General features: G+C 42.4%; 1 protein-coding gene across 1 annotated transcript in view; it reads left to right on the forward strand.

Annotated features, from left to right (window-relative positions):
• LTK (leukocyte receptor tyrosine kinase) overlaps positions 1-27,731 on the forward strand; it is a 98,927-nt gene extending 71,196 nt beyond the window's left edge. Inside the window, exons 11-29 of the mRNA XM_010580203.1 lie at positions 1,249-1,350; positions 3,375-3,552; positions 4,087-4,237; positions 6,286-6,417; positions 6,967-7,123; positions 8,545-8,727; positions 9,266-9,364; positions 9,864-10,016; positions 10,759-10,869; positions 11,525-11,711; positions 12,569-12,659; positions 15,061-15,125; positions 17,705-17,834; positions 20,293-20,390; positions 23,037-23,129; positions 23,743-23,844; positions 25,304-25,438; positions 25,806-25,896; positions 26,642-27,731. Coding sequence (XP_010578505.1) covers positions 1,249-1,350; positions 3,375-3,552; positions 4,087-4,237; positions 6,286-6,417; positions 6,967-7,123; positions 8,545-8,727; positions 9,266-9,364; positions 9,864-10,016; positions 10,759-10,869; positions 11,525-11,711; positions 12,569-12,659; positions 15,061-15,125; positions 17,705-17,834; positions 20,293-20,390; positions 23,037-23,129; positions 23,743-23,844; positions 25,304-25,438; positions 25,806-25,896; positions 26,642-27,418 — 3,035 coding nt within the window. The 3' untranslated portion in view covers positions 27,419-27,731. The remainder of the gene's footprint in view (positions 1-1,248; positions 1,351-3,374; positions 3,553-4,086; positions 4,238-6,285; positions 6,418-6,966; positions 7,124-8,544; positions 8,728-9,265; positions 9,365-9,863; positions 10,017-10,758; positions 10,870-11,524; positions 11,712-12,568; positions 12,660-15,060; positions 15,126-17,704; positions 17,835-20,292; positions 20,391-23,036; positions 23,130-23,742; positions 23,845-25,303; positions 25,439-25,805; positions 25,897-26,641) is intronic.
• The last annotated feature ends 245 nt before the right edge of the window (positions 27,732-27,976 follow it).

Consider the following 27,976-nt stretch of genomic DNA (forward strand, 5'->3'; position numbering starts at 1 on the left):
GCTCCCTTTTACTTCCATCCATCAATGTGCTTTCAGTCAGACCTGGGGGGAATATTCTCAGGAGTAAAAGCTCCGCAAGGTCTCCATGCTTCAGTTAGTTATTTGGCCTTTCTGACACAGCTAACAAGGGTGTTAATTATCGCTATTTAGAGCAGTGGCTTTGCAGCAGAGATAATTGTCCAGCTGGAACTGAGTGAGTCTCTTTTGAATAGAGCATCAAACAGCTGTTAGATTCTCACAACTGGAACAAATTGAAATATTTGTAATGTTTTTCAACTGATGAAAAATGCTCAGTATTAAATTAACTGAGGGGTCATAAAATGGAAGGAAGTCTCTCCATTTTCTTATAGACATTTTCCAATCAAAGATCTGCATAAAAATGGGTAATTTAACTATTGAAACAGGATGCCTACAGATTATAAGGAAAGGGTTCAGTTATTACTTTTTCCTGTTGTAAGGCAGCTTTGGTTATGTGGTTCTCAATGCATTCAGATGCTTTGGATCAGCAATTGCTTTGAAGTCCCTCCTCTCTGAGAAAGGGCTGATTTTTAAGGGCCTGTTTCACTGGTCAGAAATGTAGTGGTTTTGCTCTGTGTTTTTCAAAAATGTTTGTCCAAAGTTTGTCCAGCTTGTGTCAAGGGCATGCTGCTGTTTCTTAGCTGTGTATGTTAGTGACACGTTTAATTTTATTTAGTATTTTATTCTCTAGGCAAGCTCTGAGGTGCTCAAAGTTGGTTGCTGAGAGGGGAGTGATCTGTTAGGCTGGTTCACTTACCATGACACCATTCAGAACCAAAGATAACAATTTTTTCTATGCCTCTCCTTTACACCTCCACTTGTTTGCCTGTCCAGAATTGTCACCCACCCCTTTGACCAGCAGGGCATCAATACCTGGTATCTGTTCTCCCACACTATGTTTTTCCTAAAGTCTCTTGTAATCACAGCCAGTGCAATTTGCTGGCCAAGGAGCTTATCCTGCAGGTGAGCCTGCATGGGATAACATGGAGAGTTTGTGTTCATGTGAAAACCCACTGACTTCAGCACAGATACAAGTAGCTAACACAAGGCATGGGCCCAAAAGAATAATAAAAAATTATGATTGTTTAAAACACCTCTTGTGACCAAGTTATTATTTACTTATTTTAACCAAATGGTTGTACTTGGTTCATTCATGTGATCTTTAGATTTTTCCATCTCTCTTTTCTACCATCCTCCAATCTCTCTCATCCATTCTACAAACTATTACAGGAAGACAACGAAATCATTTTGGTGGGAAGCGCCAGTACCCACGGGAGATTGGTATCCTCGATGATCATCTTCTGATCCCCCTGGAAGAGCCCTCCCTCCCAGGTACCTGATTCAGTACTGAAAACCTGCCTCTTGGCTATAAAAGGTGGCTCCCTTCCCATGTCCTGTGTGTGATCTGCCTGCCCTATAGCAACAGGGCAACTAAATATAATCCATCCCAAAGATGTGGAGACCATGTTAGGTAGTCTCTGTTTGGCTATAGGGCAGCAGTTTGCTGGAGCCCAACTCACCAGTCCTTAAATAGCAGGACCTCTTTAAAGAAAAGCAGAAGCTTTAAGTAAAAGCAAAAGCTGCATGACTCAGATTTGGAGTGCACAAAAGCCAGCTCAGGAATGAAAGGTGTAGACCAGTACAGAAAGATGCGGACAGAAAGAGATTTACTGGGACTTGGTGAGCAGCGAAGCTGAACCTAATGGGTAGAGAATAGGGGTGTAAAGATGAAGATCCAGGCAGGGGAAGTAAGCGAGGATCTGGAAATCCACTGAGGAGAAAAACTGGATGAAAAACTAGGAGAACAGGGGACACTGGGGAGCAGTTTACTGGTAGCAGTAGAGACTGCCACTCTGGAGGACAGATAGCAACTGTGTGGGTGAGAAGAGCTGTCTAAAGGAGGGCCTGAGGAGGGGAGGTTGTGCTTGAGGCTGCTTTGCTGCCAACAAATACCTGTGTGTGACTGCACCACCTCCTGAAGACTGTGTCCACCTGAAACGTGACAATCTGTACTGCTGTCAGTTCCTGTTAGCTCAAGTAGCCTTTAGCTACCTTACAGAGATTTCTGTAAGGCAGCTAACACACTTACCCCGGTGATCCATCTGCATGTTTGCAGGATGACATGTTGGGGGTAGTTTTGCTTGCCTTATCCTTTAAATAAGATTAGAATTTTTCTTTTAAAGGTTTGTGATTTTTACTGCTATTTTAATCATTCAACTCTTAAATGGTTCTACTTCTAACTCTGGCCCTTGTGCATGCACTGCATAGCATGGTTTTTAGATACATTATTAAATAGCTTTATTTTTAGGCCCCATCTCATTCACTGGACATGATGGATATGTTTGGGTCTTGGACAAGGGTTGTGAAATGGAGGAGATGGTTATCTGCTGCATTATTGTAGAAACAAAAGAATAATTCTTCATGAGAACCAGGAAAAATTTTGCTTGGAGGAAAAGGGCCCCTACTGAAAGTAGCAAGAGGCTGCCCTCCTGCCTGTTGCTGCTGCCACAGGATTCTTCTGCAAGCCTGAGACAAGTCACTTAAATTTTCACCATGTTTCATAGATGGTCACTAGTTGTAATGGCAGATGTTTTCAACCTTTATTTCTGTGTATATGCTTCAGTTCTCATCTGGAAAATTGAATAATATCTCATTGCTTCATACTGGCACTGAGAAGAGAAATTTGATAAAGTCTGTGAGATATTTGGATAAACACCTTCTCGAAGTCCTGTTCCCCTCTCCCCCTCCTCCCCCAATTGGTGGGGTTTATCTGCAGCCCATGATTTATTAAATATTGTGCAGGAAATAAGGTGAGAGGGGGGAAAAAAGCAAACAGTGACTATATACAGAGCAGTAGTTGTGCTATGACTAGAATAAAGTTGGGATAATGTAAGTACTCTGTGATCATATAATTAAGGGTGGTATCTTAGTGGATTGTATTACAAGGGAGCTGCATTAAAGTTGAACAGATGAAAGCCAGTACATGCTAAAGTTATTTTTAAGTCCTCAACATTGTAAATACAAGTTTAAGCAATTTTTGTTGTGACTATAATAATAAGCATGTGATCAAATAGATGGATTGAGTTTTAAAGCCCTGTAGATAGCATATACTGCTGCAACATGGTCTTTCTCTTGATCATCTCTTTTTTATCTAAAAATCATTAATGTTCTTTGTGAATAATAATAATAATGTGAATTTTGTTATCAAAGGATCATTAAGGAAAGATAACAACAGGAACAGTTGTTTGTTTTGATGACACTTGCTCTTTGCTTATACAGTTCTGTGAGTTATTGCGCATGTCTGAGAAATAAAGGGAAGCTCACATCTGCCCCGACTCTTGCTGTTTTGGTCACAGGGGACACATCTGTTGTTCTCTGGTGGTTCACAACATGTGGTGCCAGTGGTCCACACGGGCCAACTCAGGCTCAGTGCGACAGTGCCTATAAGAACAGCAACGTGTCGGTGACTGTGGAGAAAGAGGGCAGGCTCCGGGGAGTGCAAGTCTGGAGAGTGCCAGCCACAAACCGATACAGGTGAGTATCAGTGTGTGCTGGAGAGGCAGCCAAGTTTATCTACTTTTTGTTTGTGGAGCTTCAGCAAGCATAAGTGTGGGACCATCTGTACTGAGTGGGTGGAGGGGGCAGTGAAGTAAGAGAGAAATAGGAGCGCTAGCTGTAAGGATCTGTGTCTGAGCTACTGCAAAGCATGGAAGGGTAGAGTGGTGACTTAGATCAGAACAGGAGTGAGTGTAGGCATGTGGTCAAGTGGAAGTGCTGCCATCATTTCAGTCCCGAAGCCTTGGTCTTCTAGATTTGGCTATACCAGCTCATGCTGTTTGCTCCTAAAGTCTCTGTCTCCAGTGCTCTGGTGCAGAGTTGGTTTATCCTCTTGAGCAGCCTAGATACACGGGTCTCGTACAAAGAATAGCCATGAGATGCTGCAGTAGAGGAGCCTGCTCTGAAGCAATGCCTGTTTGGAAGTGCAGGCTGGGGAGAGCTTGAGGATGGAGTTGCTTTGGATGGAGAAGTGTGAGATTTGTCTCTTTAACTACTTACTTTTTCTTCCAGGATTTCTGCCTATGGAGCAGCTGGGGGAAAGGGAGCCAAAAACCACAATAAGAGGTCCCACGGGGTCTTCATCTCAGCCACCTTCCAGCTGGAGAAAGATGAGCTGCTGTACATCTTAGTGGGGCAGCAGGGGGAGGATGCCTGCCCTGGGGTGAGGGCAGCACAAGCACATGTGGGCAGAGACGCTGCAGATACGATTCAGTGGGTGACTTGGGGTTTGGCGATGAAAGATAGAAATCCCAGAATCCAGCAATGAAATCTAGTCAGGAGACTGGGAGAACCAATAAACCAAGTTAGAAAGAATCTCAAAACAAATATAAAGAACTCTGAAAAGAAAAACAATCCCAAAATGCACAAACAAATATGAAGCCCACAGGAACTTTGCTTTAAGCTCCTGGTGTTTGAAATAAGTTCTTCATCAGCTTTCTTCTGCTTATTTTAAGCAGGGAGCTAGTAGGCGAGAGTTGCATGCTCCCTCTTTTATTTTTCTACAGCCTAGGTTTCTTTCTCTTTGCCAGGATTTCAGATATTTTACTATTATTTATGGAGTATCCAGCAGCGTTGTGGCTGCACTGTGTTAGATACTCTCTAAGCTTCGAGACTAAGGTCTGAATCCAAAGCCTATCAAAACCAGTGGGAATTTTCCCACTAACTACAGTGGCCCCTGTATTAGGCATTTGTAATGACAAAAAACCCACTCATGAGAAACAGAAATTGATGATGTGAATGCTTATATATGTGTCCTCTAATGCTAGACCCAATGATTTGAAAGTCCTTTTATCACTTAGGCTCAAAAGTTGCCTCTTTTCAGCATGAATTCTTTGGTACTGCCTCTTTCCAGAAATGTGATCTGTCAGCCCTTGCCCAGGAACAATGCTGTTTTCTCTTTTCCCCAGAGATAGCCTGCTGAGTTTTGGAATGCATACACTATTCTTGTAGGCATTCAAAGTTACCATGTACCTTGCCCAGAGCATATGATGCCTTACCCAGATACTGCAACAGACTCTAAAACCAGCCTTTTTTCACTTTAGATAGGACAAGAATTGTATCTATCTAAATAAAACATACATTTGTATATCTGCAGTTCCCTCTCTAGTGCACTCTCTAGGCTTAGGTCATAGTCTTCAAAGTTGTCCATTATTCCCTTGCATTTCATGACTTGTTCTCCAAATTACAACGTATAACCGAGCACTAACTACCTCCCTGTGGCAGATGCTATTGGAAGAAGTTTCTATTCATTTTTTCCCCACTTCCAAAGCCCAACTTTCTTTGGCTTTGGAAATCCTGATGAATCTATATGTTGGGTAACTGATGTTTGTTTTCCATTCTCTGAAGAAGTTCTGCAGCTCCAAACGTGCATTCTCTCTCCTTAGATTTACACCAGTTGCTTTTCCCTGGTCCTCATCTACCTTGTCATCTCTTGTCCTCTTCTTTGGATGAGAGGACACAGGCAGTAAAACTGGCACCACGCTTCTGGCCTAGATATGTGACATGACCCACACAAGTAGGGATTTCACCTGCACTGAGGCAACATAGCATTTTCTGAAATCATTCAGACTTCATCATCTGAGTGAAGCTGGGCAGATTTACAAAGTCATTGAAACTCATGAAACTCAAGTGTCACCAAAAAAAAAAAATATCTAAGATGGCCAAACAGTCTTCACTTTTTCAGCCTTTTCAGTGTTCTCTAGTATTTAGCAGGAATAGGAAGCTGGGACTCCATATTTCTCTTCCAAGATGTGTCAGTAGGTCACTCTATGTGCAGGTCACCTCTGTCTGCTTTATGCATTTATGACCTTGAGAAATACCTAATAAATACAGTAGTAAGGAAGTTCTGAGAATTAATCTCTAATTCAACACATTTTAGTGTTCTTGGGTATAAGATGTTCTAAATATGCAAAATATTAATTATGTGATATCAATAATGAGTTATTGCTGTATTGCTTTGGTTTTTTCTGTAAGCATTTGTATTTTCACTTGCGTGTGTAATGTGAGTTTGCAAATTGGAAAGAACAGATTTGTCCTTCAGCTATTGGTCCTTGTAGAAGAGTTCACTTTCCACAAAGATAATATATATACTGATTTATATATGCCTGATTTACGTCACAAACAATACAAGATTATTATACTGAGATATACAGACAACCGTCAAGAGTTGGACTTTGCTGATATCTGAGTGCATCTCTTGTCTCCTTTCAGGGCAATCCTGAAACCCAGAAGATCTGCTTAGGGGAGTCATCTCTCATTGAAGAAGATTACAAAAAAAAAAAGGACCTGAAGGACTGGGCTGGAGGAGGTGGAGGTGGAGGAGGAGCAACCTACATCTTTAGAGTAAGTATTTCTTCTTTACATCCTGCCTGAGCAGTGTCCAGCAGAACAACTAGCTTTCACGGTCAATCATGGCATATGATACTCGGTTCTTAAAAAAAGGTGATGAAAAAGGAGTGTCTCTCTCCCTCTTCTCTTTTTCCCTCCCTCCCTCCCTATCCTTCTGTCCCTCTTTGTCTTTTTGTCTTTTTAATTTAAATGCTTCATCTCTTTTCATATCCTTGATCATACTGTTACTAAGATAGCTGAACTGGTTCCTCAGTTCTCGATGGCTCAGGTCTGGGAACCACACCAGGATCCCACTTTAATACTGGCAGCAGTCCTGAAAAAAAATAAATCCCAAAACTTTGGTATTCAGTTAAACAGTTACTTTTGCACACAGGAACATGATGTGAAACATTTTTGTAATGAACTTAGGAGACAATCAGAAGCATTGCCCTGGCCTTCGGCCACTCTTCTTTGGGATGCTTTCAGGCTTTTTGATGAGTTTATGTGAGTTCACATATCCAAGGGATGTGAAGTTTTTCTGATGTTTGATGGGGGGTTTTCCAGCAGAAGGATGGGATTTTCGAACCTTTGCTCATCGCAGCAGGAGGAGGAGGAAAAGCCTACCTGAAGGCTCAGGACAGCTCACTGGATGACATACCCCTGGAGCAATTTGAGAACAGTACTGCGGTACCTGGAGTCAGTGGGAGGACTGGGGCAGCAGGTGAGACACTAAAACCACACAAGGTCTGAATTAGATGGCTGAATACACACATTGTTCTGTATGCACGAAGCGAGTGGCTTCTTTTTTGATCTTTTGGAATTTTTCTGTGGCAGTAGTTGTTAGAAATATGCTGGTAGTCTACAATGGATGTCATCTTATATGGTATGTCACCAGATAAAAGAGAATGCATAGGGCAGGTGATGAGTGGTCCAGTAGAGGCTATTCCATAGGAGGACTCCTCTCTTCGATAAAATGTCTCAGTGAAAAGATGGTCAAGGGATGGAGCCCACTCCTTCGCACTGTAACAATGGCCTTTGAAGAGAAGACTTTTTCCCTGTTACTCCCCTGAAATTCTAACAACAAGAATTATATTATGGGAATTATACCAGAAATGGAAGCTGTCCTGGTTTCAGCTGGGATGTAGTTAACTGTCTTCCTAGTAGCTGGTACAGTGCTATGTTTTGAGTTCAGTATGTGAAGAATGTTGATAACACTGATGTTTTCAGTTGTTGCTCAGTAGTGTTTAGACTATAGCCAAGGATTTTTCAGCTTCTCATGCCCAGCCAGGGCACCTGACCCAAACTGGCCAACGGTGTATTCCATACCATGTGACGGCCCATCTAGTTTAGGAACTGGGAAGTGGGGGCGGGGAATCGCCGCTCGGGGACTGGCTGGGTGTTGGTCAGCGGGTGGTGAGCAATTGCCCTGCGCATCATTTGTACATTTCAGTCCTTTTATTACTACTGCTGTCATTTTATTAGTGTTATCATTATCATTATTAGTTTCTTTTTTTCTGTTCTATTAAACCGTTCTTATCTCAACCCAGGAGTTATACTTCTTTTCCTGATTTTTCTCCCCATCCCACTGGATGGGGGGGAGTGAGTGAGCGGCTGCGTGGTGCTTAGTTGCTGGCTGGGGTTAAACCACGACAGAAGCTTATTTATAGTCTTGTAACAGCTGTGCTTAGAATCCATTCCTAAGAGACAAAAAAATCCAGTGGTTCTCCATCTCCTGCTGGAATAGCCTTATAGAGGGGCCACTAGAGGAAGACAAGGAAATCCAGTTAGTTTTTATTTCCTTGGGGAACTCAGCATCTCACACGGCTGAAAGCCCTAACCAGTTATCCCGAAGGGGAGTGGTGGCTCCTTATTTCTCTAATGCCACTAGAAATTGGTGCTAAGGTGCTGGTTATGCAGGGCATACCACAGGCTGTGCATTAGATTTCCACTTTCTTATTGTCCATGGCAACAAGGAACTTGTCTGTATATTCTCTTAACCTTAAAGAAAAAGTTAATTTGAATGCGGGCACTTAAGAAATTAATAAGGGCCAATCTCTGTCTCTGTATAGTATCTCTCCCACTTTCCTCTATTTGTGCTTCCCTCACCTGTTCTTGTTTGGTTTTCTCACTCTCTGACTGAAGGTGGAGGCGGTGGCTGGCAAGATGAGAGTCTGCTTCCTCAGGCTGGGAAGTCCCTTCTGGAAGGTGGAGAAGGGGGTCAAGCTTGTCCCCAAGCACTAGCCAAGCTCCAGTGGGCCACCTCCGGTGGCTTTGGGGGGGGAGGAGGAGCTTGTACTTCTGGTGGAGGAGGCGGGGGCTACAGAGGTAAGTCTGCTGGAGGAATAATCATGGTGTCTAACTTTGTACCCTTCAGAGCACCTGCAGTTAAGGGCTAGAGCTCTTAGTGCAGAGGTACACTGCTGCAGAAGGTGATTCACAGATACTTCAAAGCTGAAAAGTATGAAACCCTCCCTACTCTCCACTATCTCTTTAGTCGGGGAAATCAAGGTTATAGAAGTGTTCCTATGTGATTTAGTATTTGCAAGGTGTGCTGAATCATCCCTTTATTTGTTCCCAAGTTGCCCAGGGAAAATGTTCCATTTCTTTTTTCTGTTTGAAGCAAATGTATTTTTACCTTGCTGAACTGAGAAACCTACGCTGGAATAAGTCACTTCACAAACCTTGGTACTGGCTGAGTCAAGTGAGCGTTTATCCATCAAGGACATTATACATATTAATATCACTGGAAGGTTGCAGAGTGACCCCAGGTGATAAGAGCCAGGAATGAATGCAACACTTCAGAGGCATCGCATTTTTTGCAGCATGCAGCACTGATCAGCTAGCCATACTCTTCTTTCCCCAGGGGGGCATGCCTCTGATAATGATGATATCACAGCTGGTGGGCAGGATGGCATCTCTTTTGTGAACCCCATTGGAGAGATCTTCTTGCATCCCCTAGCAGGTACAATATACTTCTTATTCCTCTTGGTTCTTTTCTTCCTCCTTTCCCCTTCTTCCTCTCTATTTCCTCTTTCCTGTTCCCTCTCCTCCTGTCTTTGCTTTTTATGCATTTCATTCAGGCATATTTCACTCTGCAGGTCAGATCTTTAGCTGTGGTAATTTCTTCAAATATTTCTATAGTGCACTGGGACCTTTTTCCTCTCAATCTCTAAAGCAGAAGAGACACCAGTCATCAAGTTCAACTGCACATCCTCAGTCTCAGACACTTCCAGGTCAATTCACTTCAAGACCTCTCTGTTTGCCTGAGGGACCCAATACCTTCTTCCCTCCTGGCCCCCATCAGGTTTCTGGTATGTCCACACTGTGTTGGACTATCTGCTCTCCTGCAGAGAAGGAGAGAAGTTGTAGGTGCTTGCTGGGTTTGAGGGGTTTTTTCCGTACTGAAACAAGATGGGAAGAACTGAACTAAGCCCACCTGTTGTGTCTGATTCCTTGTTCAGCCATGGAGAGTCACGGTGAGGTAGAGGTTCAGATCTATCTTAACTGCAGCCACTGCCACTCGGACAACTGTAAGCGGGACCCTGACACCAACCTGCCAGTCTGCCAATGCGAGATGGGGGCTGTGCTAGCCAATGACAATGTCACCTGCACTGGTAAGATGTGAAGTTTTATCCTCATTGGATAACATTTGTATTCTTTGTATTATCTCTTCTCCTGGCTTTTTTGATGGTCAGTTCCCCAAGTTACAGCTAGTGACTCTAGTGAACACAGTGTTATGAGAAATGTCAGTCAAACGTATGACTGAAAATTCCCGATGTCCTTTCCTTACACACTGAGCTGCATCTCTGTCACCATCTCCAACATTCAGGTTTGGATTAGGTAGAAAGTAAAACATCTGTAAAGAGATACAGTGTAAATTTCCTGAATGGGCACAGTGTATCAGATGTAAATACCTCTCCCGTATAATGTACCACCTACTGCTGAGTTATTTAAGCCACAAATCACTTCCTTCCACAGCAGTTTCCCACTGTGCCTCTTCAGCTGATGCCTGGTATTCACTGTTATTTCCTGACACAGTCTCTTGGAAGTCCAAAGCATCAAGACTGTAGAGAGTTTCCACTTGCGAGCAGTGATGTTACCCATTTATAAAAAATTGAAGAATAGATAAGAAATCTGTGTTTTATCAGTTAGTTTTCTATCTTCACAATGTTTTAAAAATTATTTAGGTTTTTCTTTCCACCTCCAGGGCTGTAGAGGGATTTGCTGTAATTTTCGTAAGATGGTCTGGCCATGATCTCTGTATTGTTTTCTGAAATAGGAGCAACCTTCAGAGGGACACTTTACAGCAGCTCTGGTTGCTTTCTGATTAATGCACCTCTATTTTTCTTTTTCCAGTGCCCCAGGGTCCTATCCCAGAGAGACACCTGCCTCTCCCACTCCTCCTAGCTGTGGTGGGTGTGATTGTGGTGCTTGGAATGATCCTCACTTGTGGCAGCCTATCTATCAGTAAGAAACACTTACTCCTTATCATCCTTTGACTTGGGTTTTCCCAGTTAAATTAGACAAAAGGAGACCGCCCAACCACATACCACTACTTTTAATACTTGGAGCCAGAGTGTTGTGGTCTCCCAAGTGGATCAGAGAGACGGGGAGAAAGAAGTGATAGAAAACATCACCCCACCCCACTGTTAGGCACAAGCAGAGTCCTAAAGGGTAAGGACTGCTCTGTCCTGGTATTTCCTACAGAGAAAAGAGCTTGGAAAGCCCTCTTAGCAGGCATTTCTTTAGCAGCCAGTGCTATATAGGCTGAAGTCACAGTCTGTAATTAAGCATATAATTCATTCAGGGAGATAGTATGCTTTTGGGGACTTGATGCCAGCAGGATGTCTTGTGGAGCACCCTTTCCTTACCCAATGTGCAAAGAAGCAGAGGAAACCTAAGTTGCTCCCCGGTGATTAGGACTCTGCAGGAATAATACTGCATATCCAGTAAGAAATCACTACAGAGCATGGAGAACAGCGTGATACTGGCAAGCTAAAGATGTTTCTTAAGCACTTACAATTATGGAGTTGGTTTCTTTCTGTTCTGTGTGGCCAGCATTATCTTTTCTCTCTAGGTATTGATCTTGTTCGTGCATTTTTATTTGCCTCCTCACCTGCAGTTTATCACCTTAAGAAGCAGCAGCTGGAAGGAGCCAGAGCACGACTGCAGAGTCCAGAATATAAACTGAGCAAAATCCGCACATCAGCCATCATGACAGATTACAACCCCAACTACTGCTTTGCAGGGAAGGCTGCCACTCTGAGCGAGCTGAAGGAGATCCCACGGAAGAACATCTCTCTGCTTCGGTAAGACTTGCTGCAGGGGTTGCTCTCTGGCACAGGAGAGGAAAGGCAGCCTGAAGCAAAGGCAGAGGTAGGGCTTCCATGCTTGTTTTACTCAGCATCAGGTATCCAGGACAAGAAAACAAGGGCCACCTGTCTGACTAACTGGAAAACACCTAGTCCAAGCCAGCCAAAATACGATACGTGTGACACTTACTATGTTCTCTAAGGTATTTTGATTCCATAAAGTTCTCAAGAAGTAGTACAAGTTCATGAGTCTCCTGTTCCATGTTCCCACACACTGCATAGGGTATTTCACCTCTATGTTTTTATATGATGTCCTGGATTACACTTGCCACCTGGCAGTAACTCCCCTCCAAATCTATAGCAGTATTTCTTTTTCAGCATTTCCCGTCACAAGGAAATTTCCTGTTACAAGGAAATGCATGCTAGGTTGCTCTTCAGCTCCACACCATCCAGATGATACTGACCAAAGTTATGTAAACTTTAGAAGGAAAAACTTGATCATTCTTATGTGCATACTCCATCTCCTGAAGACATTAGCTTGCAGCTACCTTATTCTGTTGCCCTCCAGTTCTTTCTTGTCTTGCTATTGCCGTACTTGGAGGTAGGGCCCTGAGCAGGCTGCTTTATTTGTTCAGAACCATTAAGGATCCAAACTCCCTGCTTTAGTGGCAGTGACAGAAAATACTGACAAGTTATTTTCAGAAACTTTGAGATGAAAACAAAACTCTGTTGTTGATTCCATCTCTTACAGCAGGTTCTATTCCTATTCTTGGACTGGATGAAGAAAAGAGCTCAGCCAATGCTGGATCCAGGGACATAGTAGCATCTGTTCTCTCTCTTTTTTTTACTTCCAGGGCGCTAGGACATGGTGCATTTGGTGAGGTTTATGAGGGAACCGTGGTAGGCATTGCAGGGGATCCCAACCCTCTTCAAGTGGCTATCAAGGTCAGTACCCACAAATTTCTTACACAACAATAACTACTTGTAAGAGCCATATTATCTTACCACTATTCCAATTGGAGATTCACGTTTATCACATGCTTAATGACATATGCATGTGCGTGATGCGGGTTTCCACAAATTGCTGCATCCTGGAATTATAAACTTTGATTTTTAAGCTCTATGGCACTAGCAGCAGGTTGAAAGTAAACCATCTGTCTTATTTGCTGCATGCCTAATGGCTGTAAGTTGTGGTCGAACTAGGAGGAGAATCTAAAAAGTGCAATCTGTTTTGTAAGCCCGATTCCCATTGCTCAGGAGAGATCAGTGCCCTCCAATGGGAAGTTGTGTGAATTAGTCACCTGGAGACTGATTAGTTAAAAAAAATAACAAATTGCCTATCAACATAAATAAATACAGCTCCCTTGGAATCAACACAGAACCATCAGTTCACCCCAGCAGGTAATCTGCCACAATGGCTTTTCTGGCACTCAGTATCAAGATCTGAGTAGCCAAGAAAAAAAGAAACTTAAGGGGAAAAAAATAGCAACAAACAGACGTTTTGGGGACATTGCAGACTAGAAGAGGATTTCTAAATCTTGTATAAAGAAAAGAAAGCCTTGGCAAATATTCGTATGAAGCATTTATGTGACAGCAAACAGTAAACATTTATAGTAATGTTTATGTATTATTACTTCTGCATTTCAGTGGTTTTGAGTGCTTTCTCTTAAGTTTTTCACGATGTTACTGTATTTAAAAATTTGTATTGTTTCTCAGTTACATTTCCTTTATACTGAGAGTAGTGTTTGTCTACCATATTTGAAACTTCCAGGTAGTCTCTTATTATTGCACAGTGTTCAATATGCTGCTGTGAATATATATTGTGATATCATGCTAATTTCCATGTCATTAATGGCAAGAGATAACAGGCTGGTTTTCTGTGAAATTACTGCTGTTGCCTCAGGATTTGTCAGTTACTCAGCTCTGAAGTTAAGGATGCTCATAGCCTGCTTTTGTTCTTTTATAAGCTTGTGACTCAGAGAACCAAATCTACTTCTATAAGTTCAGCCCAAAACGTAGCCTTCATTAATAAAAAGTAGTTCTATTGTTATTCATCCTGTCTTTCAAACGCCTCTTTGAAAAGATCATGCATTATGGCATTTTATTATGAACTTACCTGTACCACTGAACGAATGTGCATGAAAACCCAGAACAGACACTAGGAAGCAGTTGTAACTGCCCAATCCAGTTTCGCTGTCCAGACTGGAGGAAGCACCACAGCACAGTAGCAAACAGAAGTAGATCGGCATGTTGTTCAGTTGTGATAATCCAGTGAGCATGTCACCCATTTTGAAAGTCTCGGCAATGATGGCTACTTGTTAGGGCCCTGTCTGCCCACCTGCCCACTTGTTCACCCAGTTCCCTGTAAAGTGACCCCCTGAACATCACCAAAACGCTGCTCTTCTCCCTGGCTGGAAACTGTAGAGTATCCATGGGGCCCAACCTGTGACCATGCTCACCTTGCTTCGTGATGGAGAGTATCAGGCCTGATCTGAGTTTGAAGAAGAAGCAGGTGCAGGCTGGGAATAAATTAAAAAATATATTTGCAGCATACTCCACACATTGTTTGTGGGTATTCTGCCAATTTAACAGATCATCTGCACTGTCCTGTGCGAAGCGATCACTTATTTCAGATAGCAAAATGCAACCCTCTCTTCTGTAGCCCATGCTACTGATGACAAGAACTGCTTCCATGCCAGCCTCGCCACACTGAGCAGTAAACATCCCACTTCTCTGTGTGCAGTTTGGCAGCGGGCACTACACACAGCTGTGGCCAAACCATCCCGTAACGTTAAAACAGAGGGCACAGTAGCAGGTGCTGCTTCTACTGCTGCCTGCGCTCTCAGTTCATGGTTATCAGTGGCAGATGCTGTCCAGATCTGCTGGCAGCAAAGCAAGCTATAAGGCCACGCGACACAATTATTTAAATCATGTGGCTGTATGTGCCATTTGACATGGAAGCATGTGCTGCAATGTGGACATATAGAAAAGGGAGAATAAATTAACACCTGTCATTTTAAAGTGCTTACTAGATCTGTAATTCCCCACTTAATGCCTTTCTTGATGTATACCTGAATGTATTTTGCTCCAGAACACTGTATATAGTTAAATGCACATAAAAAATCTCCAAGTAGGTCACCAGTTTCCTGTTCTAACTTTAACTACCAAATGGGTCACATGCAGCCCAATAAACTGGGCACTGAAAAGATGAGCCCCACCTCATAGGTTCCTGGAGTCATTCACATGCTACATACTCATTCTTTTTTGTTTCTTTTTCCTTTGGTGGTCACCTAATTGTTCTCAACTCTTTGGTGGGATGGTCCTCACTGTCTTTACCTCTCAACAGACCCTGCCGGAAGTCTGTTCTGAGCAGGATGAGATGGATTTCCTGATGGAAGCATTGATTATCAGGTATAGTTTAAGGTTTTTATACTGATGGTGGGCAGGGGGGGGAAGAGTAATGCAGGTAATAAGAATAATTTATCCACTTGCTTGGGTTCAGAAAAGAAATCCAGCCTTATTTTTCACCAGATGGCATTTTAGTAGCATGTGAGTTACTGGATTCAGCTACTTGTTCCTCTCAAACAAGGTAACTGAAGTTCTTCTGTTGCACATTTGTTGTGGTTTAATGCCAGTAGGCAACTCGGCCCCACACAGCAGTGGGACAGGGAAGAGAATCAGAAGGGCAAGAAAACTCATGGGTTGAGATAAAAACAGTGTAATAGGAAAAGCAAAAGCTGTGTGTGCAAGCAAAGCAACGTAAAGAATTCATTCACTACTTCCCATTGGCAGGCAGGTGTTTAGCCATTTCCAGGAAATCGGGGCTTCATCATGCATAACAGTTACTTGGGAAGACAAATGCCAAATTCCAAATGACACCACGCCCTTTCTCCTTCTTCCCCCAACTTTTATTGCTGAGCACAATGTCATATGTTCTGGAATACCCCTTTGGTCAGTTGGGGTCAGCTGTCCTGGCTGTGTCCCCTCCCAACTTCTTGTGCACCCCCAGCCTCCTCGCTGGTGGGGTGGGGTGAGAAGCCTTAATGCTGTGTAAGCACTGCTCAGCAATAGCTAAAATATCAATGTGTTACCAACACTGTTTTGATCACAAATCCAAAACATAGCACTATATGAGCTACTGTGAAGAAAATTAATTCTATCCCACCCAAAACCAGTACAACATCTCAACAAAAATTTCTGCTGGTTGGTTCTGCTGGTCATGTTCAGAGGAGTAAAAAGGCACAACATTTTTCTACAAATATGTGCTGTGTTTGAAATGTTTTCCTTTTCAAAGAAATCCATTGCCCTTTTACTAAGCATAAATCATGTCCCGAAGCCCTTGCTAAAACAAATTTTCAAGGATGAAATGAAAAGCAATAGGAAAGCTAAAGATGAGAGCCACCTGTGCAGTGACTCAGAAGTTCAGCCTCTGCAAGACCAGCACCAAGGTGGTACAACACAGGCTCTGAGCCAGGAAGCTAAGTTTTTAGGTTTGGGTGCTAGGGGTTAAACTATAATATCTCTTGCAAATAAGAGTAGAAGTTTTTATAAGAGCATGTTTGGCAGTTGAAGAAGGAGAAAGTGTGAAAAGCTTTTCCCATTGTGGCTTTCAGTCAGTAGCTAAGCGTACGTGCAGCCTTTTTGCTTTTCCTATCTGTAGAACTCTTTGCTGTAAGTAAGCACTCTTTGCAGTGAAAGTCCTGAGCTTTTACACTTTCTTTGCACAAAAATAGCTGAGTGAAACACTCTGAAACCTCTGTAGGGATAAAGTAGTGAATATGGCTCTGTGTGTGTAGCTTACACAGATGGAACACAGCCCTTCTCCCTGTGTGGCCACTTCGCTTAGACATGTTCTGGCTTTTGATGCCTTTGCAAGCTTGACAGAACCTTTATAAGGTCTCATCTGCATGACCTTCTGACTGTGAACTATGAGATCTATAAAACCTCCCTGGAAAAGATAAGACAGCCATTCCTATTACCACCTGTACTTTAAGTATTCCAGTCTTGGAATTTACTTCATTAACCCAAATCCATAACCTTAAAACAATAGTATAGTCAAGGGTGACTTTAAAATAATAGTATAGTCAGGGTTGATTGTGATCAGAATTTATGCATTTTTAATTTGTGCAACATGAAATTCCTCTTCTCATTGTCTGGCCCAACTCATATCTGCTATTAAAGCATGAATCTCATGACATAGTGCCACTTCCTAAAGTCTGCAAGAACTTTGGCAGCTGAACAGGAGGTAACACTGATGTATGTTTTTTTTAAAGAGCAATTTCAATCGATTAAAGAGTGCTTTGATTCACTTAGTAGCACAGGACTCTTTCTCTTCCCCAGCTTCCTTTCCATTTTTAGTTCCTGTATTATCCAGGTAATCACTATCCAAGGGAAGATGCTGCTTTCTAATGACTGAGTCTTACTGAGCTACTTGACAATCTCAGCTTTCTGTTGTAAGAGACAGAAAGCCATCGCATAAGCAGCTGCTGCAGTAGGTATTAGCTGAGTCCCTCTTTGGCAGACTAGATACTGAACTGAGTCCAACAAACTAGAGAGCAGTATATTTAAAATAACCAACGCTGAATTAAAATCCCCACCAGTCAGGATTTTGTTTCACAAATGCCAGTAATTTTTGCATATTTGAAGTGCTTAGCTTTCATGTCCTTCTCACGTCACCCCTATCTTGCAGTCAGTGCGTCCATTAAATTCTCTCTTCACAGACAGAAGGCTTTGCTTTGCTTTCAGCTTTTCATACATTCTGTTGAAAGCTTTTCATGGGAAAAGCTAGGTATAACCCTCATCTTGGGGCTGTCATAATTCAGAGAGGCGTTTTGATATGGCTGAAGTAGGAATTTATTTGGTAACTTGCACTGCATCAGGATTTGCTTCAATCCAGGTTGTCAAAGCTCAAGGCACAGTGAGTGTGATGGATGTTGGCCAGGTACTAATGCTGTCTTTCTCTTCCATGTTGCTGTGATCTTGGCTTTCAGTAAGTTCAATCACCAAAATATCGTGCAGTGCATCGGTGTTAGCCTACAGACTCTGCCTCGCTTCATTCTGCTTGAGCTCATGGCTGGAGGAGATATGAAGAGCTTTCTTCGGCAGAATCGACCCAGGGTGGTGAGATAACTTCTCTGCTAGGCTTGTGGTTGATTTTAGTATGACTGTTTTTATTATTTTTATGAATTGGATAAAGGCACTGTAGAAGCCAAGCAGGGCAGCATAGGTGTCCCAGGTCCTATAAACTTCTGGATACGTACATCTGTTTGCTTGATGTAAGCAGATGTCAGTGAGAGAAAACAAAAGCAGTGCCAGTCGATTAGTAACTGAGGGGGAAAGAGTGAAATCCTGTCCTGCCATTCCAGAGTTCTCTGTCAACTGGACTACAAATCAAGGGGCTTTCTTTCCTCAATGTCTGCCTTGTTTTCTGTGCACTGTGATAGTGCGTGAAGAGCTGAAGTTAACACTGATATGCAGTGGGAATTTGTAGGACTAGGTCCTCAGCAGGTGTGCATCAGCACCATATGGAGATGCACAGATTTATACTAGTTGAAGAGCTGAGCCTGTATGTAGCAATGTGACCGGGATTTAAATCAATGCAAATGAAATTATCAAGTCAAATATTTTTGTTTAAAAACCCCCCACCCTTATAAAAAGCTGTCATGAGGGTTTTTGCAAATTATCTTTGATTTTTAATACTATATTGATGCCAACCAAGTACAGTGACTATTTGGAATTAATTAGTTTCAATGTTCTTACAATGAATAGCTGATTCCAGATACGTGTTCTTGCTTCTTAACAGTGTGATCCTGGGCACCTGTGTTAAATAAGTGTATATCTCTGCTTGAGTGGAGACTTTAAAAAAAAAACAACAGAAGAGTTAGGCTTGATTCTACATTATTTCTTGTTGCATTGAGGTGCCTATGCTGGCTGCCTACAGGGGCAGGAGGAGGCTGACTGGTGCCTCGTACTCCTATGCCACGTGATGCAGTTGCACAGCTTCTCCTCTGCGCACACATGCACCCCAAATAGTTACGGCAATGTAGCTTCATGTGTGTATACTCTTATGCTGGTATTAACATGGTGTTGAAAGAACAAGCTTAATCTCTTCTTCATACAGGAGTAAATATACTAATTAAATGCACTTACAGTGGTATAACAGCACCCAGACGGAGGAGTTTGTATATCTTTATTTTTGGCATTTATAGTGAAAGTGGTACAATTTTTGTGAGTAGATGAAGTCTGTGGGCAGCAGAGAATAATAAGTACTCTTATTTGAATATCAGGTATAGTTGTAATGAAAAGAACAGTTACTTTTTAAATATCATGTGAAAACAAACCTGCTGCTATGTTAGCTGGTATGCTAGCAGATAGCAAATACAATAGTTGAAGTCCCCTTAGTACTCAAAAAAATGTCCCTGTACACCTTATCTGAGAACAGAACTAGCCTCATCATTAATGTATTTCACAACAAATTTCCCTGGCTGCAGAGAAAACGCATGTCCATCACAGTCTTCTGACAGAGGAATCCCAGAGCAGAGATAAGGTCTGGAAGTCTGTAATGCTATTTCTCTTCCTTGCCTTTCATCTCCTCTCCAGAAATGCCTACTTTGTAACTACAATAATTCTCCCTGGCAGATGTCCAAGAGCTTTGTACAATAATTAGCCTAGCCAATAAAAATAGTGCTCAATGGCTGTAGTGTGTGTTATGTGGTTTGAGCATGAGAAATTACAGTGATAACAGCATCCAGAAACAAAAGCAGCTTTAATAAGAACAATTTTTTTGATATCTCTCGGGCTTTTGATCAGCAGTGTAGTTAATTCTCCCCACCCTTCCCGAGAGCAATACAGAAGTTCCTGGAGAAACACCAAGGAAGTTGCCCTATGGGGAAATAAATGATGGGATGAAAATACGCAGGGCTCCTGGAGAAAGACTTCTGTATTGTTCTTAGTTAGGGAAGTGCAGATGGTGAAGGGCTAGTACCAGTCCCGGAGTCCTGTGGTAAAGCATCCCATTTTTGCATACTGCTCCCTGAGGGTAACCTCTGTCCTTCCACAAGAATGGATAAGTTGATGAATGCTGACTGCTGGTGCAGAGATGTGCACTCATGCATCTTTGCTCTCTCTTTGAGCTCATGTGCTAATTTCTGTTGGTAATTTAACTCACTCTTTAAAAGCAGGTGTTTTTTTTTCTCTTCCATCTCACCTTTTAAACCTGCTTGTCTTTTGTTTTCACGAAGTCCAACACCAGTAGGGAATAGATCTCTCCCACCCCCTTTACTAGGCTATTCAGGCCAGTCCATAAATCTCTTGCCAGCTTGCAGTCATGCACTGTGCTCAGAAGTGAAATCTTCTGAAAGTTTTGTGGCTTAAATAAGAGTTTACTCATTTTCCTGAACTCTTTACTTTGATCTGCTTATGTTCCTCTTTGCTCCTGACTCATTTAACCGTTCCCCCACTCTGTATGTAATGTCTCTCCCTTTCCCTTCTTCTGTTCCTTGCTGATTATCCCCTGCCTGAATTATATTCTTCTACTCCACTATTCTTCCCTCACCATTTTCTGTGTGTCCTTTTCTAGAATCAACCATCCACGCTAACAATGCAGGACCTGCTGAACATAGCTAGGGATATTGCCTGCGGCTGTAAATATCTGGAAGAGAATCATTTCATCCACAGGTGAGAAGAAACAGTCCCTTCTGAGGTATCTCAAGGTGTGTGAAGCTCACACAGTTTCTATTTGCAGTGCATTAGAGAGAACTAATCTCCAGGAGGGAGACGGAGATTTCCTCTACCAATACAGGCTTGTGCTTAGATGTCAGGGCTGGTCTCACTGGGTTTTGGTAGGAGTTAGGCTCTGCGCTGCTCTTTGCGCTGCTGGGGAGAAAGGAATCTTCTGCTCAGAGTGACCGTTTCCAAGTGTTAACTTTCAGGTGCCTGCAATGTAGACACATTTGAAATTAGCCCTGTAGTCCACTAGATGGTAGTGTCACTCTGTGTTAGCTTGTAAGACTATAAGGTATCATTTCTCTCTTTTCTGATGTCCCTATCTTGCCTTAATGCTTTGCCTATCTCATCAGCACAGGACAGCCCATCATATTTGAGCCATTGACTACAGAAGTGTAGAACAGGGATAATAGGAGGTAAAAACACAACTCTAAGGCTTCCTTCCCAGCTCAGCGGCTGACCTGCTGTGTGGTCTTGGGGAGCCCGTATTTGTCTGTTCACACCTCTTTTTCCTCTTTGTAGAGCAAAAAAATGTTGCTATGGTAGGCTTCAAATAAGAATGAAATATTGTAGAACAGGCGAAGGTGATTAGAGGTAGCCTTTTAAAATTCCCAGTTGGGTATTGGACTCCTTTGCTTCTGATTAAGAGTTGTTTCAGTTCATAATGTTCCCAGGCATAGTGTGCAACTGAATTCTTTCCCGAGTATGAACTCCATGCTGAGTTCAGCCCTTGTGTGTAAGGGAAAGAAGAGGCCTGCACACAAGAGGGTCACACAGGCTTTAACTAAACTGACATGCAGCCCGGAGTTACGCAAGTAGACAACTGATTTGCCCACATGCACAAGCACGTGTGCGTACACATGACATCGCACAGAGCAAAGAGGCAGAGCTAGGCAAGAGTGGGTAGCGATTGGAGAAACTGAGGGAAACAAGTGGCAAGCAGCAGTTGGAGCAAAAAACCATGAGATTGAGATATGAGATATGTTATGGCTTTATGATCAGAGCATGAGAGACAGTTTTCAGTCTCCTTTATATTGGAGCAATAAATAAGTTCCTTTGAAAAAAGGATTAGAGTTTGCTGTCATTAAAAAAGAGCAGTAAGAGCGTGCAATAAGTTTTGGCTCTTGGATATCTTAATAAGTACATGAAAGGATCTGTATTCTAATTGGAAACTTCAGAGTTATGCACTACAGCATTATTTTTTAAAAATCCTTACTGTAATAGTAATAGCCTTCATCAACCTCCACCCACCCTGATCTATTGAATTTATGTGAAGGGCCAATTTTTGCTCGTACTGCAAGAACGCCAATAGAAACTCAACAGAAATTTTCTCCACAAGTGTTTTATAAAACCAATTTTCATATCTCCCGCCAGGTAGATGTTCCCTGGTTTTCTTATCATATGTCACTGAGGCCAGCGGTCATCACATAAAGCTTCTAACATTTATGTCAACAAATGGGACAGGCCAGCTGTTAGCTGACAGCACAAGACCAGTCTCCATTTCAGGAGAGAAATGGAAGAAACTAGTGTTTGATTCTTTTAATAGCAGCATATCACCTTAAAAAAAACTCTCAGGGTCAGGTTTTGGACTGTTAGATCTCTAGTATAAGCAACCTAGGAATAGACTCGTTTTGTTTCAGCCAACAATTCAAGAAATCAGTATAGAAAGAATTTTGTTTAGGTTCCGTATTAGTATTTTGTCAGTGATGCCAGTATTACTTAGAGTGGGTCGGGAAGGGAAGATTATCCTTACAGATAAAAGGTATCCTAGGGGGAAAAGGTAGCGTAGTGGGGTTATGGAGATGTCATTAAGGGCAGCTCTTGTCATCTAGGAGTCACAGCTGATGATGGCAGAGAAAGCTGAGCTTGATTTCCAAATCCTGAGGGATTTTTTAAGGCTGGCAGTGGGAAGAAACATATGAGTTGTTCAAGGAGCTCATTTTTCTTGGCAGTCAACAGGACCCCCACAGTGCTATGTTTTTTAATTAGTTCCTTTGCAGAATGCGTATTTAAAAGGAATGCAAATCCTTCAGTCTTGGCCATGCAGTCATCACTGCCATTTGCCACAAGCTAAACCTGCGCCCAGCAAACGGCTGCTCCCATATGTAGCTTTGCTTGGTTCCACAGGAGATACCCAGAAGCAACAAAGCAACAGTTTACTGAATCTGGTCCTACATTGACTTTTCAAGCAGTTTACTAAGACCAACCAATAGCATCACATCTGTAACTGATGGAGACACTGCTGAGATGCCACTCTTTAAAAAAAATAGAGCAAGAAAGAAATCTATCATAATGTGGTTGAAGCAAAAGAGGTTGGATCTGTCCCTGGTCTGACACTGACCCTGTTTTCTGCCTTAGTGAAAGGAGCTGGGAGTGGGGAATTCTTGGAAAACACGGGGAAGAAAATGTAATGTAAATACAGTTTAAGAATTGTGGTTAATAAAAATGATAATGTAGCTGGCATTATTTCTTATTTTTAATAAGGCTCTTTTCATTTGTGTAAAGATGACTCAAGGCTTGCAGGACTAATACTCTCTTTACTCCTTTAGCTACTTAAGAGTTTAGAATTAGAATTAATAATTTTTATTTTTTTTAAAGAGATATAGCTGCAAGGAATTGCCTTTTGACCTGCAGTGGAGCAGGACGAATAGCCAAGATTGGTGACTTTGGGATGGCTAGGGATATTTACAGGTAAGTGAAAGGCCATTTCAGTCCTGTGAATAACTTTATAATCTGTATCATTTTGACCGGTTTGAACTGTCTCATGGAATCTGAAGCAGTGGAACAGTCCGTTATGTGTCTGAATTTGATTACCAGTTAACTAACTGGAGTTAACAGACTATAAATTAACAAATCTATGCCTACTAGCCAAATACCCTTCAACTGTGTTTATTCCAGCCTAGGCCTCAGGGAACACTGCAAACACATGTGGACACTAAACCAAGCATAGACAAATTTATTAGCTAGTTCATCATAAATAATGCTAAATTTAAAAAAACCCCAACCATAATTCTCAGTTTATGATGTCAAGATGACTTGCTGTATCAGCACCCTGTGCTCAGCGTTGGCAAACATGATGTCTTCAGCTGTGCACCTACAACATCCTCAGTTTCTATCCCAGTTGCAAAGACGGTATAAAATACTGCTTCAATGCACTGTTTGTGTTGATGACTTTTCCTTTTTCTCACTTGGCTCCCATTGCCACCTGTAATCCCCAGCTGCTGTTGCTGTGGTGATAAGATCTTTTACATATCTGAGCCCTTTCAGATTGTGTGACATTCTCCATGCTTTTTATCTTTCCTAGAGCAAGTTACTACCGCAAGGGAGGAAGAGCCATGCTTCCTGTCAAGTGGATGCCACCAGAAGCTTTTTTAGAGGGCATTTTCACCTCCAAGACTGATACCTGGTAACAGATGTCTTTTAATCACTTCTGCTACTCAGTGGTAGGGGTCAAGGAATGTATTCCTCAAGAAAAAAGTCTGCTCAGCAGGACCCTTAAAAAATGTCAGAATTTCCCAGAAAAATATTAGAAGTCTTCCCTCAGCATTCAGTAGAAGCATGGCTAAAGAATTCTGAATAAGAATTTTAAAATCTAATGTAAATGAAGGTAATAAAAATTCGCTATACATAAATGCAGAGTATCACATAAAGGCAATCAAGAAGTGAAAAGAGAAAGCAGTTTAGATTCCCAAGGAGTCTCAGTTAAAAATCCAGACAAATACCATCAGATGCTTCACTCAACCCTCAGTATCTGCCACTCAGTTTCTATCAGTGACAAGGCCTGCTTCTATATTTTGTAAATGACTCTCTCTGTACCACCCAGGATTACTCTTTTGTATAATTTTTTTCTGTTGTATATAAAATGACAGCAGACTTAATTAGAAGTCCTTGCTGGTTGCTGAGGAAACAATATTTATATGTTGATTCCTCATGTAACTTGATCTTTCTTTAAAATAAGCACCCCCTCAGCAGTAGAACATTCATGCACAGGTGCTGGGGAATGGAAGCTTTCCAGTTGCTTAAGAACGCCTCTCTCTCTGTACAGTAGATTCTTCAATATACTGTACTGAGACATTCCCTTAAATGCCACACTGACCCAGTTTCCTGAAGTTGTTAGTGATGCCAGAAGACAAGGGATTGCTTATCAGTGCCTAACTTTGAGCAGCCAGTACTAAGTATTTTGAAGGAAAGTGCTACAGTTCCTGTAATAGGCTATTATAAGTAACATGCATGTACTGGAAATTTCTTCCACCTTTGCAGCAAATAGTGAATCTAACAAGTCTGACCCTGCTGAAGTCCTGGCAGAACCCTCTTGACTCCCCTGGGTCTAAGTTATAAGTTATTTTCAATGGCACTGCCTAACTAACCTGTGGATGTAAAAAAGGAGAGCAACTGTATAATGAAAAAAAAAAAAATGCTGCTGCCTTTCAGTTTCACTGAATGTCTCTTACTTGATTTTATTCTTGAGCATCCTGTTCCCAAATACCGATTTAAACATCTTAAGCCTTCCCAAGTAAGGTAGGCATCACCATGCCAAATCTCACAGTTCTTTTCAGTTAGAACATAGATAGCAAAGGGTGCTCTGGGATTTCCTGCTCTAGAAATAATAAATGCAGCAGAAAAAAAAACCTTCAGAGTTATTAAAATATTTTTAAACCTCTGTAAAGCTAGTTTTGGAGCTTGAGCAAAGGTTTTGATTGGTTTTTTATATCAAAGTTGACTCATAATCACACTAATTGCGCATTACTATGGTTGGCCTATGGCTTCGAAAGGTTGTTGCTGTGGTGTTACCTACACAGCTTCATGCGAGGTTTGTGGAGCACAAATGAAACCTAATTGGTATTGTTGGCTGGTTTCTGACACAGGTCCTTTGGTGTGCTTCTTTGGGAGATTTTCTCTCTAGGCTACATGCCCTACCCTTGCAAAACCAATCAGGAAGTGCTGGAATTTGTCACCAGTGGAGGAAGAATGGATCCACCAAAAAACTGTCCGGGACCGGTGTAAGTATTTCCTTACTCCCACAAGCCAAGGGATAGTGGGTGTCAAAGGGGTTAGACAAAGGCAACTAGACACTTTTAGTCAGGGAATGGTGATTGCCCCCACGGTTAGGTGGGTATTACTGAATGTCTCTTGAACTACTGCCTCTTGTATACAGCTTAGAGCACTATAGGATTTACTTTAATTAGTGGTCCCCTAATGGCTCAGGATCCAAGGATGCAGAAATGACATGTCCGCTTTTGCTCTCCTCCTTTGGGCCATGTACCAAGTGCAGTCCCTCTGGACCCACGATCACTTCATATTGAAACACGTTTTACAATAATTATCTTTCTTGATTGATACTTTTTTTTTTTTTTGACTTATTTTAAGGTACCGGATCATGACACAGTGCTGGCAGCACAGCCCAGAGTATCGGCCAAACTTCTCCACCATCCTGGAAAGAATCAAGTATTGCACACAGGTACTGATCTTTGGTATCCAGGTGGATGATAATCCATGGAATGCCAACTATCCAAAGGCACTAGATTTTAGTGCCCAAAACAAGTGAAGAGTGCTGACAGACTGATCTAATTACTTTCCCAATTGTGGTGGTGCTGTTGGCTCATCTGCTCTTTTCATTTGGGTTTTCTGGTTATGCACCCTCACTCTCCCATCTTCAGCCCGACCAAAGTGAGGTTATACTGTTCCTGTGCAAGTGGATGCTTTCAGCTCTCAGCTTGTTCAGTAGCAAAATGTCCTTCATATTGTGATGGAAAGGTATTTAGAATCTCTTTCAAGGTCCATATTCTGACCTTGCCTAATGTTGCTCGAAAGCCACAGCTGAATTGGTATGGAGCAGAGGGGGGCGAACGAGATGGCACAGTGAGTTCACCATCTGGTAGCATTTTACAGCTACAGGCCTCGATCCAACCTCCCGAGGGAGAAATTATGTACTAGTGACCCTCAGCTTAGCCATTGATTTCAATAAAGCACAGCCTCTGCTCAAAGGAAGCACATACATGAGAAAGCTTTTTTGCAAGTCCTAACAGCAATGCGATATCCAGATGGCACATAGCACCTTGTACAACATGCAGGAGTATTGCCCAAACCCCATGTCAGCCTCTGCCAAAATCTTTTTCACTCTGATAGCTATTTCTCTTAAAATGCAGGTGTGACAGTCACCCTGGAGGTGCTCAGGGTGTAACAGATTCTTGTATCTCTTTCAGGACCCTGATGTGATCAACACGGAACTGCCCATGGAGTGTGGCCCCACGCCAGAGGATGAAGGGAGTACAGTCATGCGCCCAAACATTTCCAGTGGGATAGTGCCCCTGTTGGTAAGCCCTTCTCTCACACCTCAGACAATGCCTAGAACACTGGACTCCCACAATGCTGGGCACAAACTTGTACAATGCCCACAAGAGCTACTGGTGGAGAATCTGAGCAGCCGGACTGTTCGAGGGCCCAGCCTGCCATGCCTCAGCGATTTCAACAGCGGGTCCTGGTTCCAGCAGACCTCGAACCAGAAGTTGGAGCTCAGCAATCCACCAACCCACAAACTTAAAAACGAAACGAAAAATCTTTGGAACCCAACTTATGGATCGTGGGTGCTAGAGAACATCTGTCACTTCAGCCCCAGCTCCAAGCTCAAAGCAACTCCAGAGCGGGAAGATTCGGGCTTTGATGGGAATTGCAGTTCTTCTCCTAGCTCTCGGGCATCTCCAGCATCTCCAAGTCGAAGCAACTGCCCTCACCTGGATATCAGTGGGATTGAACTGGTGAAACTCCAGACTTTCCCCTGTGGCAATGTAAATTATGCTTATGATGACCTGTGCTATAGCACTGACCACCAGCCATCAGTGTTGGCGGAGGTCAGAGCAGCTGTGCTAAGGAGCTCCAGTCTGCATAGAGATGAAAAGCCTTTTTATAAAACAGAGAAAACATCGAGAGAGAGGGACTCAGGTCTGTCTTTGTCAGATGACCTGAGTGTTACTCCAGTATAACAGAAACGGTTCTTCCAAAGATCAGGGAATGTGTGTGTCTGGAAGGACTGCTGCTTATTTCACTTACTTCCTCCATTTAAGTTCCTTCAGATGGGTGATGTTTCAACATCAGCAATGTTCTGCTTCCTCCTTCTGTGTGCCAGATCCCCAGATCGTTAAAGACAGTTGCATTTCTATCTCTGTTCATCAAATGTGTCCCACTGAGCCAGCTTAGAGGTGGAGAACAATGGCATTGCTGCTCTGAATCAGAATACAATACTTAATGAAAGGACTCCTTCTCAATCTGCTCAGGTGAAAAGAAACAGACCTACCATCCAACCGCAGCATTTGGATGGAAATAATGATCAACACAGGTTGCGATTTTGGTTTCTTCGGTCAGAAAGAAGCACATGCTGTGCCAGCAGCAACCAACTTGCAAAGGCTGCTATATTCCTGAGAGCTTTTTACAGTCCTGATGACTTACTAATGATGCTCATGCACTGTAAGGGAAATAAATAAATAGCAGCCACATTTGCAGCTGTTTTATTAGCAGACCCTGTGGAAAAACATGAAAACAAA

The sequence above is a fragment of the Haliaeetus leucocephalus genome, unplaced genomic scaffold, assembly GCF_000737465.1.
Source record: "Haliaeetus leucocephalus isolate CR32 unplaced genomic scaffold, Haliaeetus_leucocephalus-4.0 Scaffold696, whole genome shotgun sequence".
Lineage (NCBI taxonomy): Eukaryota > Metazoa > Chordata > Aves > Accipitriformes > Accipitridae > Haliaeetus > Haliaeetus leucocephalus.